Genomic DNA, 12895 nt, shown 5'->3' on the forward strand with positions numbered 1-12895 from the left:
CAGGGCTGCCTTCGTATTTACGCTGGATTTTATCAAGGCAGCGGTGATAAATGTTTGCTGTGTCAAGAGTTTCCCAGCTCAGTGTTGTTGTGCCAGTGTGTTAAGCACCTGTGTTAGTTTGTGTTACTGGTACAGACTCCTGTCTTCTCTGTCCTAAATCAGTTACCAGATGAGGTAATGAGCAGTGACAGTTATATATTATACTTCTTAACCATACACAAATCAAACTTAACATACAAACTTAATGAAAATGTCCTTTTCCTTAATCTTAATGGTTGTCTAACTTTCTTTTCTTTTTTTTCATGACTGGCGGTGGTTAGACCAGGCTTCAGACCAGGACACAACTCGGTTGGACCATCTATTCAGGTAAGTTGCACTTAAAATAGAGTGCTACAGACCAATATGAAATGTGGCTTTAGGTATGTAACTTACAGGATGAGGTGTTGAAGTGAACTAAATATTTGAAAACAAAAAAAAAGTAGTTTCAACAGTTAAGGTGCAATGCAGGTGATTGTTTACAGGCCTGTTTCAACTTGAGCTCTAACAACAATCTTTAATGTACAGTACTAATAGTTTTGCAAATAATTGTATTACAATTTTGTAACACAACCATTAAAAATATACATGAACAAATTGATTAACAATCAGTATAACTCAGCCCTCTCCTTCTCCTCCTTGTCTCCTCTTCCCCTCTCCATCTCTCTTTGCCTTGTCTTTTCTCCTCCTTGTTGTCTCTCTCTCTTCCTCCACCTCTCCTCCTCATCTTCTTTCCTTCCCTTCTTTCCTACATTTGCTAAACCCTTTTTTTTTTAAACAATATATTTATTAACATTTTCTTACATACACATACACTTGTATTACATATGCAGTTATATCAATATGTAGATCTGTGCTCCATTAATGAAGGCACCTGTTATGGTACAAGTGTTGTAGAAAGAACAAAACCGAACAAACAAACATTACATACACATCACAAACATCCACTTCTCAGTCATACATTTTGTACATAATTTAAGGGCTTAATACAATTGCGGGTATTTGAACTCATTAATTCTGTTACAAGGTTTACATGACTACTTATTCCTCTTCATTGTCATTTGCTAAATCGATACCATTAACAAACACATTGAACGGTTTCCATATCTCTTCGAACATGCCTTGCCTTCCTTTTCGTATGTATGTCACTCTCTCCAAAGGAAAGGTTGTCAGCATCTGTTTCACCCAATACGTAACACTTGGTCTGCTGATCTTTTTCCAAAACATTGCAATGGATCTTTTGGCATGTAAAAGACACATATCTATTATTATTTGTTCAATTTTACTGTACTTGTGACCTTTTGGGTAAAGACCTAAGATAAAGAATGTAGGATCCATTGGAATGTTTTTTGAAATCATTTTTTCTATTGCTCTTTTAACCTCTTCCCAAAAAGATTTTATCTTACTGCATTGCCACATACAATGGAATAATGTCCCCTTTGCCTCAGTGCATTTTGTACATGTATCTGGGATATTCCTATTGTATTTATTTAATTTAACTGGCGTAATATAGATTCTCATCAGCCATTTATACTGCAACAGTCTAAATCTGGTGTTGACTGATTGGGTGTGAGCTTTAGTGCATATATATTGCCAGTCCTCTGATGATATATCTGTGCCTAGATCTTCCTTCCATGCTTCTCGTTTATGATCTGCATTTTCAACCGATTTTGATAACAGATAATTATATAGCTCTGCTATAGCACCTTTACTTAAACTGTCCTTAGATATAATTTTTTCTAAGTCAGAAGTTGGGGGTTTGGTTAAAAGACTATTTTGGCTCACCCTAATATAGTTTCTAAGTTGGAGGAATTTAAAGAAGTATTTTTTATCTATGTCATATTTATATCTAATTTGTTCGAATGATAACATGTTAACGGAGTTAGTCAGATACAGATCCTGAATTTTTTCTAGACCCTTTAATGCCCACTGTCTAAATACAGCATCTGTTCTTCCTGGTAGGAAGCACTGATTTCCCCAAATAGGAGTATACTGAGATAGAGGACTTGTTTCTTTAGTAAATTTTTTTACTTCAAACCATACTCTTATCATATTTTTGACAATCGGGTTAGTGGTTTTTTTCATCAAATTTGGCAATGTATCAGAATAAAAATACTGTGGTAAAGGCAAACGTAAACATTCTGATTCCATTTCTTTCCATTGTGGAACATCCTTTGTTGCAAAATAAAATTTAATAGTCCTTAATTGTACTGCCCAATAATACCATGTTATATTTGGACACTTTAGACCTCCATTACTATATGGTAGGTGTAACAGGGACAGTCTAATTCTAGCTTTGTTGTTTTGCCATATAAAGCCTGTAAATAACTTTTTTATTTTCTTTAAAAACCCATCTGGTGGAGACAAAGGAATATTCTGAAATAGATATAATATCTTAGGAAGTGTATTCATTTTTATAATGTTAATTCTACCAATCAAGGATAAAGGCAGGGATGTCCATCTATTAATTGATTCTGTTATTTCCTCAGTCAATGGATCATAATTAGATTTAACAATTAGAGGTAGTTTGGACCTAATTTCTATTCCCAAATATGTAAATTGATCTACTACTCTAAACTGGGAAGTTTCCCTGAGTGGATTTTCTTTCTCTCTTTCATCAAGTAATAAAATTGAGGACTTAGAGTTATTAATTGTATATCCTGAGATGCCACCAAATGTTTTAATTATCTCCAGCAACACAGGAATAGTTCTACTAAGGTGTGAGATAAACAGAATGACGTCATCTGCATACAACGCTAATTTATGCTCTGTATGACCTATTGTTATTCCAGCTATTTCAGTATGTGTTCGTATAGCTATTGCTAATGGCTCGATCGCTAGAGTGAATAATAGCGGAGATAGGGGACACCCTTGACGGCATCCTCTTTTAATTGTGATTGGCTCTGATACATTTTTGTTTGTTAATATTTCTGCTGTAGGGTTTAAGTACAGCAACTGAACCCATTTTAAAAATGTATTGCCACATCCAAATCTTCCTAAGATGTTAAAGAGATAAGGCCACTCCACCTTATCAAAAGCTTTCTCAGCATCTAAAGATAGGAGGGCCTTATCGGAGGGGTCTTTTAAACCTTGAATAACATTAAGGACCCTTCTGACGTTATGGAATCCTTGGCGTCCTTGAATGAACCCATTTTGATCCCTATGTATTATACTAGGTAATACTTCTTGGAGCCTTCTTGCTAAAATTTTGCACAAAATTTTAAGGTCAGAGTTTAATAAGCTTATAGGTCTCATATTTTCACATCTGTTGCTAGGCTTTCCTGGTTTTGGCAACAGTGTTATTACAGCACCAGTCATTGATTTTGGTAGGCTACCACTATGGAATGCTTCTAAAAACACTTCTAGTAATGGTTTCAGTAATTTGGATTTAAATTTTTTATACAGATCAATTGGTAATCCATCCGGGCCTGCACTTTTGCCTGCCTTCATACCATCAATAGCTATGCCTATTTCCTCCTCTGTTAGGTCTGCCTCCAGCTCTTCTGCAAATTCAGCAGAGATAGTTGGAAATTTCAATTTATTCAAGAATGAATTTTGGGACTGTGGGTCATATTCTACGTGAGATTTGTATAAATTTTCATAATATTTTCTAAATTCCTTATTTATTTCAATAGGATCTATTATTGTATCCCCGTTATTGTTCTTAATTGAAGCAATGGTTTTCCTTGTTTCTAACTGTTTTATTTGCCAAGCCAACAATTTACCAGGCTTTTCCCCTTCTTCATAGAATGTTTGATTAAGCCTAAGCATATCTGAGGCTGCCCTATCTGCAGATAATTTATTATACTCCGCTCTTAAAAGAATTAATTCTTTTTCTACATCAGGGGTTCTATTTCTAAAAACCTGTTCTTGGAGAATTTGTATTTTAGATTCTAATTGTTGTCTCTTTTGCCGCAATTTTCTAGATTTGGATGAGGTATAACTAATTATGTGTCCCCTTAAAAAGGCTTTGAAAGCATCCCACTTAATACCTGCTGTTGTTTCATTTGTGTTATCTTTAAAATAATTATCTATCTCATTCCCTACATATTTAATAAAATTTTCATCAAGTAGCCATTTCTTATTTAGACTCCATCTAGGTGGATCTTTTACAAGACTCCTGTCCACATAAATCAAACAACATGGACCATGATCTGATATTAATATGCTAAACCCTTTTTTAAATATCATATCTACACTCAGTTGCCACTTTATTAAGTCCACCTAGCTAAAATTAATGCAGTTTAATACAATAATTCAACAGTTAAGAGGGGATTTGCTTTACATGTTGATCCATACTAACTGTGCTTGTGCTCTCTTCTCAGACCACCATGGCTGGTTCAACACCTGCAAGACGGGGAGAACAACATTGAAAAACTGACTCTTCCAAATGGCATCCCAGAGTCACTATATGACCTTCTCAGCGAGATAAAGACTACCTTTGGGTTAAAGGGTAACCTCAGACTGCAATACATGGACCAAGATTTTGGCAACGACTTCTTCAATCTGAATTCTACCACTGAACTTCACGATTTGGGGACAATCAAGGTGATCCACCAGCAAACAAATCCACCTTTGATGGCCTGCACTCTTGACACAGAAAGCGGTAAGAACAGAACTGAAGTGATCAAAGTCTGTATGCTTCAGAATTTATTACAGTTATCTTTTATGAATTGGTCATAATTTTATGCTTCAGTGGTTACTTATGTGTTCTGAGTTTGTATATGGGATGAGACAAGTTGCATTTTTTCCCATAATATCTACTGTAATTTGTGTTTTGTTTTTAGATTAATACAGAGTTCCAGAGGCTCATGGCTGTTCCACTTGAGAAGTTCATGGCCCTGTTAGACGTGCACAAGTCAGCTGATCAACGCCATCCGTGCCAAAGGAGGAGCAACACACCAAAAGACTGCGAACATCATGGACACATTGGGCCAGGTAAATCTATACCATCTAACGAGACGCTTCATAACTAAGAGCGGGCTGTCACAATATATCTGTGTCCTTCATAAATACATTACAGTAATATGGGCAGGCCAATGCTGACCAGTCTGCCATCCAGTCCTCCCATTAAGCTGGCCTGCTCTCCCTGCCGCCGTCCCACCAGAAGCTGCCCTCATCAACTCTTAACATTTCTATGTTTTGCATATTCTTGTGTTATAAAACTGCTTTCTTGTCTGTAACAACATCTATTGCACGTCTGTTCGTCCTGGGAGAGGGATCCCTCCTCTGTTGCTCACCCTGATGTTTCTCCAATTTTTCCATGGAGTTTTTCCTCAGTGGATGTGAGGGTCTAAGGACAGAGTATGTTGTTATGATGCCATGTAAAGCCCTTTGAGACAAACTGTTGGTAAAAACGGGCTATACAAATAAAATTGCCTTGCCTTGATCATGGCTTTCATATGCATGAATGTTTTTGGTGACTCAAAAACTACACTGCTGAACTCCTCACTTTTTTTCTTTCTATAATGAATCCCTGGGCTTGTAAATGACTGTTGTAAATGATCTGTTCTCAAAAAAAGTAAGTCTGTCTGTTATGAGATTTAGTACAATATAATTAATCAACGTTTGTTCTTCTAGAGTTTGGACAATATTTGGAGGGAATGTGTGCTGAAAGCCTACAGCATCTTGCTGGGAGAAGATGCAGATGACCTGATCATCAAATACCTTGTAAGTTTCAACAGTTATTTGCATGTCATCACATCTTGTCAGAGGGACACACAAAATATCAGTTTACTATAAAAGAGAGTTTTTCTCAACACTTAGAACCACATAACACAAAGAAGGACTTGTCTGGCTTAGTTGATTATACAAGTTCAAGGGAATAGTTTGAAATTTTGGGAAATCTTATCATTCTTGTTTATAGTTAGATGGTCAGATTGATACACCTCTCTGCTGTTTGTGGTGTGTGATGACACCCAGTCAAGAAATTGCCCAGCATGTAACACATATTGGTGCAACACCCAAAAACTTCATCACAGTAAGAAGTGGGGCTAATAATGATTTGTGTTTGTGTCCTGTACCCCGCTGTAGGACCCTGGAGCAGGTGATACTCAGAGGGACCTGGAGCAGCTCATCATGTACAGTATTTGTCATTCGGAAGGAGGGGGAAGGACTGCAGGAGCCACCTGAAGACATTGGCACCATCGTTGAGGGCGTGGAACTGACTTTGGTAGCCTCAGCTTGTGCCCTGCATCTAAGTATCATTCATGCACTCAACCTCGCTTCCATCCAAAACCTCTTTGCTTTACTTTTGAACTGCTCCAAAAAAATCGTCATGCAGCTTCATCAGCAACGACACACTTCAGTGTATTCCACCTCTGGACCAACAATGCCCATATTATGAAGGAACAACGGTGTGTGGACATATGGCATGTAAAAATGTAATCTCTTTCAGATGTTGGGCCTTTTTATGTTCCAAGAGACAATTAAGAGACTCAACAAATATTACTTAAACCACAATTTGAAATGCTTTGACACATTTTGTAACAGCTTTGGCAGAAGTTTGTTATTGTTTTCTCCAGACATATTTCCTTCCATTTGAAGGTAAAGGTTGCATTACAGTCCTGACAGTGTGTAACGGTGTGATTTAAAACTCTAAAAGAAGTGTTCATATTTTTTTTTCATCCCCATTGTTCAGCTACACTGTTCAGATGCGCAATATTCATTGGCTGTAGAGGTTTCTGTGTACTCTTGGAACTTTTTCTAGTTGTGATAACACTGTAAGTGTTGAGATTGTTAGGCATATTTGTATACTGGTAATACTCTGTTGCACTATTTTGCACTTTGCTGACAAAATAACCTTGTGGTCTGCTAACAGTTACTTGTGCATTTTGTGCATATTGTATGTTTATGTGTAATGTGTTGGTGGCCATTGTGTTAATGGTTCTTTACATTTAATAAAGTATTTTAAAAAAACATTAGATTTTGAGTTTTTAAATATATTTTCAGCCAACTTAAAATTGTAATTTAAGTTACATTAAACTAAAATCTTATTTTAAGGTTATGCAAATAATTGAGTTGAAATAACTGAAAACTTTAAGTTGGCTTTCCTTAATTTTAAGTTGGATTAATACAAAATTTTGATTTGAGAACAATTCAATTATTAAGTAAATGTGATTTAAATCAATTGTGTTGATCCAACTTATTAATTTAATTTCAATTAACTTAATTCATTTAGATGTTACCAATTGAAACAATTCAATTAAGTTGGTTCAACTATTTTCTTTTTTCAGTGTGGGTGATAAACGCTATAAATTGTGAAATAACTTTTCTTCGATAGAAATATGAGACATGGTCGATAGGTTTCATTCATCCATGTTTTGGCAAATAACCAATGATATTGAGAGTTGCGCCGTGCCGGACCAATCACGTGGCTGGAATAGAGCCGGTCAACATGTGCATTTGTTTGGGTTGCTGCAGACGTGCACATCAGCTGACACCGCCGGTAAAAAAAAAGAGAAAAAAAAAGAGAGAAAGCGAGAGAGAGAGAGAGAATGAGGGAGTGTTGTCTCAAAATAAAAAGTAAAGGAAAACTCGGACCAGTGACTGACAAGACGCTTGGTGCGCAATGGGGACAACGGGCAGTTGTAGCTTGGGGGGGATCGTCGATCCTCTCTTTGACTTCGATGCTCGAGATCGTGACGTAATTTCGATCGATTTCGATAAAAAATCGAAATCGTGACACCCCTAATTACCAACCATGACTTTAAACCAGCAGCAGCTGAAATGTTTCCTCATCAACTCTGAAATAAAGTCTGATCAAAACATCTTGAGAGACTCAGAGCACAGCTGCCAACATCTGGTTTCATCATTGAGATCTCTTCTACTGAATATGAAACAGTGAGTTATGATGAGACACTGAAGTCATCAGGAGGAGAAACTCCTGATCCCAGTAGTTCATCACTGTGACTGATGAAAGCTGCACAGCTCATGTTTGAAACACTCAGAGATTTTGGCTTCAGTATAAACTGTGTTGGGACGAGTCAGACTGAGACAGAGGACGTCAGTGGAGTGGGCGGAGCTTCACTGTGGCCTACACCACCTCTGGATATGGTCTCAGTGATCAGATCTCATGTTATCAATGCATCAATCACCTGAGACTGATGTTAATGACAGGTGTGACCAGGTGTGAACGGGGCCATAGAAAATGTTCCAGCTCCTCCTCCTCTATCAGACAGTGTGTGTGGCTGCAGCAGCCTCTCCATACCTGAGAGAGTCCAGTCTACAGTCTGGATCTTTCAGTCGAGCAGACAGCAGCTTCACTCCTGAGGCTCCTGGATGGTTGTAGCTCAGGTCCAGCTCTCTCAGATGGGAGGGGTTGGAGCTCAGAGCTGAGGCCAGAGAAGCACAGCCTTCCTCTGTGACCAGACATCCTGACAGACTGAACACACACAACAACACACAGGAACCCTCTGTCAACACCTGCTGCTGTGTTCAAGTGGCATCAGATAAACAGCTGGATGGATCCTCACCTGAGAGTCTCCAGTCTACAGTGTGGACTCTCCAGTCCACCAGACAGCAACTTCACTCCTGAGTCCTGCAGGTTGTTGTTACTCAGGTCCAGGTGTCTCAGACCAGAGGACTGGGCGCTGAGGACTGAGGACAGAGCTTCACAGCTTCTCTCTGAGAGGTTACAGCCACTCAGTCTGAAGAGATGATCATGAGGAATTAAAGAAGAAATTTAGATTTATTTTCTGTCCTGTTGAAAAGACAGAAGTGTTTTTATACAATGATGAATAAATCCAACTATCTCTACACTTACAGAGCTTTGTTGGAGGCATTCACCACTGGCAGCAGCCTCAGAAGAGCCTCCTCTGAAGCAGAGTATTTCTTCAGGTCAAACACGTCCAGATCTTCTCCTGATGACAGTAAGATGAAGACCAGAGCCGACCATTGAGCTGGAGACAGTTTATCTGTGGAGAGACGTCCTGATCTCAGGGACTGTTGGATCTCCTCCACTAGAGAACGATCATTCAGTTCATTCAGACAGTGGAACAGGTTGATGCTTTTCTCTGCAGACACATTCTTACTGATCTTCTTCTTGATGTACTGGACTGTTTTCTGATTGGTCTGTGAGTCACTTCTTGTCTGAGTCATCAGATCTCGTAGGAGATTCTGATTGGTCTCCAATGAAAGACCCAGGAGGAAGCGGAGGAACAAGTCCAGGTGTCCATTTGGACTCTTTAAGGCCTCGTCCACAGCGCTCTGGTAGAAAGGTGTTGATTTGTCTCTGAACAGTTTAAAAAATTTAAAGGTTAATTTCTTTCCCGACATCAAGTTGCGTCCAGAGTTGATGAAGGTCAGATGGACATGAAGAGCAGCCAGAAACTCCTGAACACTCAGATGGACGAAGCAGAACACCTTGGCCGCCTGGTACAGGCGTTTCTCCAATCTAAAGATCTGTGTGAACACTCCTGAGTACACTGAGGCTGCTCTGATATCGATGCCACACTCTGTCAGGTCTGATTCATAGAAGATCAGGTTTCCTTTCTGCAGCTGCTCAAAAGCCAGTTTTCCCAGAGACTCAATCATCTTCCTGCTGTCTGGACTCCAGTGTGAATCTGTCTCAGCTCCTCCATCATACTTGACCTTCTTCAGTTTTAGATAAACCACCAGGAAGTGGATGTACATCTCGGTCAGGGTCTTGGGCAGCTCTCCTCCCTCTCTGGTCTTCAACAGCTCCTCCAGAACTCCAGCAGTGATCCAGCAGAAGACTGGGATGTGGCACATGATGTGGAGGCTTCGTGAGGTCTTGATGTGGGAGATGATCTCTGTGGCCTGCTGCTCATCTCTGAACCTCTTCCTGAAGTACTCCTCCTTCTGTGGGTCAGTGAACCCTCTGACCTCTGTCACCATGCCAACACACTCAGGAGGGATCTGATTGGCTGCTGCAGGTCGTGTGGTTATCCAGAGGTGAGCAGAGGGAAGCAGGTTCCCCCTGATGAGGTTGGTCAGCAGCACGTTGACTGAGGTGGACTCTGTCACATCAGTCAGGATCTCAGTTTTGTGGAAGTCCAGAGGAAGTCGACACTCGTCCAGACCGTCAAAGATGAAGACGACCTGGAACTGATCAAAGCTGCAGATTCCTGCTGCTTTGGTTTCAGAGAAGAAGTGATGAAGAAGTTCCACCAAGCTGAACTTTTCCTCTTTCAGCACATTCAGCTCTCTGAAGGTGAAGGGGAATGTTAAGTCTATGTCCTGGTTGGTTTTGCCTTCAGCCCAGTCCAGAGTGAACTTCTGTGTTAAGACTGTTTTCCCAATGCCAGCCACTCCCTTTGTCATCACTCTTCTGATTGGTCGGTCTCTTCCAGGTTGGGCTTTGAAGATGTCTTCTTGTCTGATGGTTGTTTTTGGTCTGTCTGGTTTCCTGGACGCTGTTTCAATCTGTCTGACCTCGTGTTCATCATTGACCTCTCCAGTCCCTCCTGTGTGATGTAGAGCTCTGTGTAGATCTGGTTCAGAAGGGTTTGGTGTCCTGCTATAGCGATGCCCTCAAACACATGCTGGAACTTCTCCTTCAGGTTGTCTTTGAGTTTAGGCTGGCATTTGTGAAGAGCTTCTGAATGAATAAACAACAGATAATAGGACAGTAAGGTAAAGGTCCTCGTAACAACAGGTCACAGTAAATGAATCTAAACACAGAAATATTTTGATCTAAATTCATGTAGTCATGGTGATGACTACAACAGTGAAATGTGACATCCCCTCACAGAAGGTGTTTAACTTCACCTGCTGCTGCTTCTGCTGACGGGTATTGTCCTGTTGGAGGAAAGGGAATCATTAATCATGAGGAGTAGCAGGACCAACCTAGTTGACTTTGTCCTCTGTGTGGAAATAGTTACAAAACCAAGATATTTAACAAAGGTAAAACAATGGCTGCACTTCCCATGACTGACCTTCATTAATTCCCATCTTCTTCAGAATTAACCTCGCCACCTGCAGAACTTTCTCAGTAGTGTGCATGCCGACCATCAAGTCCACCATGTCCACTCTGGTTGCATCCTCCAGCTCACACTTTGGGATGGCAGGGAAACCACCCAGTAAGTCAGCATCCTGCAGGTACCACTGGAAGCGTTCCAGCTCTTCTTTCCCCAAATTCTTCAAAATCTGCAGCAGCTGCTCCTTCACAGATGTCGCCATCTTTGTTGTCTGACAGAACCAGATCAGTGACACTGTTTCACCAAGACTGATACCACAATTTATCATGTTAAGGGATGTGACTCTATTTAGTGCCATCACATCCCTGGTTTGTTAATGAATATACAGTATTTAACACTGGTAGGATAAATCTGAAATGTCCTCCATCTGTACACAGGACAAACATCAGTGTGACTCACAGCAGTGATGGCCAACAAAAGACAGAAGGTATTTCAGTGTTCAGTCTGCTCCTCAGACACAGTCTCATAATTTTGACCCTGGTAGCTTTTGGTTTTTGTGAAATCTGTTTTTGTGTGCAAAGTAAATTAAATCAAGCATCCAAAATAAAACTATGGTATAAAAATTATTTGCTCTGTTTAAAAAGGACAGTCAATCACACAATCAGTATAAAACACATTTAGAACTTCAAGACAATATAGTTTAGATCAGCCTTTCTCAAAGTGGGTGCCGCGGCACACTGGGGTGCCGTCTGACTGCGTCAGGGGTGCCGTGAAAAAAAAACCTCTTCTGACATAAAGGGGCCGTGTCCACCGGACGCCCTTTTAGCGCTCTGGGCGTCTACTTTTCATTCAGATCCTATAGAGCTCGGCGTGCACACCACTCAGCGCCCTCGCCGGGAAAAAAAAGAAGCTCTCGGCGTTTCCTTTTTTTGTTGTGGCGAAATATGTTCAACTTTTGGAACAGCGCCGCGCTTGTCAAGCGGCTCGTTTTGTAACCTGGTAACGGCAGCGTTCTGAGGGAGAGTGAGGGAGAGAGAGAGAGAGAGAGAGAGCGACAACTCCAAAAGTGTGTTTGGTGGACACGGCCGTTGGTCACGGGCGCTCAGAGCAGTAGGGGCCCTGTCCACCGGACACCAGACGCTAGGAAAAAAATGCGTGGTACCAGGCACACGTCTCCCACTGATGGTGAGTCACACCCCCTCCTCTCTCCAGTGGAGGGCTTTATAAGTGAGTAGCAGCACCTTGAAATAAATTCTGAACGGGACCGGTAACCAGTGCAGAGTGGCAAGAATGGGTGTGATGTGGTAGGGTTTTTTGACTTTGTCAGTAGTCTGTTTTCTTTTTTTTACCTTGTCAGTAGTCTGGCAGTAGCTTCGTAAACCAGCCGCTCCCGGAAATGCAATTCATTTAATTTCTGAAGAGAGTCTGGCCTCATCCCCGTTGTAGCGTTTGGCCTGAAACCCTCAGAAGGCCTAAGAGCCAATCAGCGTCGCCGCTGTGATTGACACAGCACGTTGGCCAATCAGGGACCGACTGGTGCAAAGCTCCGTCACTACACCAACTTGCTGATTGGCTGAATGGGGTTGTCTGTCAACGCTACTACTCCCGCCCAGCTCCCGGCAGCTGCATTTTGGACAAGTTGAAGGCGGTCGATGGATGACTGATTAAGGCATGTGAAGAGTGAGTTACAGTAGTCCAGTCTGGATGATATGAAAGCATGTATTGACATTTCTAGTTCTGAGTGGGAAACTATGGAACGGAGCTTGGTAATGTTTCTCAGGTGGAAGAACCAGTTTCGGGAGAGGGTTTTCACATGTTTTTCTAGATGCATAGATTTGTCAAAATGCACTCCAAGGTTCTTGATGTTTGTGTGGATGTGGTTCTTGAGTGATCCGGGATGGTCTTGTACCCTGGCTGTGACACAGTTGGAGGCTATGACTAGAACCACAGTCTTTGCAGTATTTAGCTGCAGGAGGTTG

At 40.9% G+C, this 12895-nt stretch overlaps 1 protein-coding gene across 1 annotated transcript in view; it reads right to left on the reverse strand.

Annotated features, from left to right (window-relative positions):
- LOC146980446 (NACHT, LRR and PYD domains-containing protein 3-like) overlaps positions 1-12895 on the reverse strand; it is a 57570-nt gene that overhangs the window by 7939 nt on the left and 36736 nt on the right. Inside the window, exons 8-9 of the mRNA XM_085787955.1 lie at positions 8511-8684; positions 8246-8419 (exon numbers count right to left, since the gene is read on the reverse strand). Of these exons, the coding sequence (XP_085644081.1) occupies positions 8246-8419; positions 8511-8684 (348 nt within the window). The remainder of the gene's footprint in view (positions 1-8245; positions 8420-8510; positions 8685-12895) is intronic.

Source organism: Trachurus japonicus, chromosome 9 (assembly GCF_045865225.1).
Source record: "Trachurus japonicus isolate A0001 chromosome 9, Traja_1.0".
Classification (NCBI taxonomy): Eukaryota; Metazoa; Chordata; class Actinopteri; order Carangiformes; family Carangidae; genus Trachurus; species Trachurus japonicus.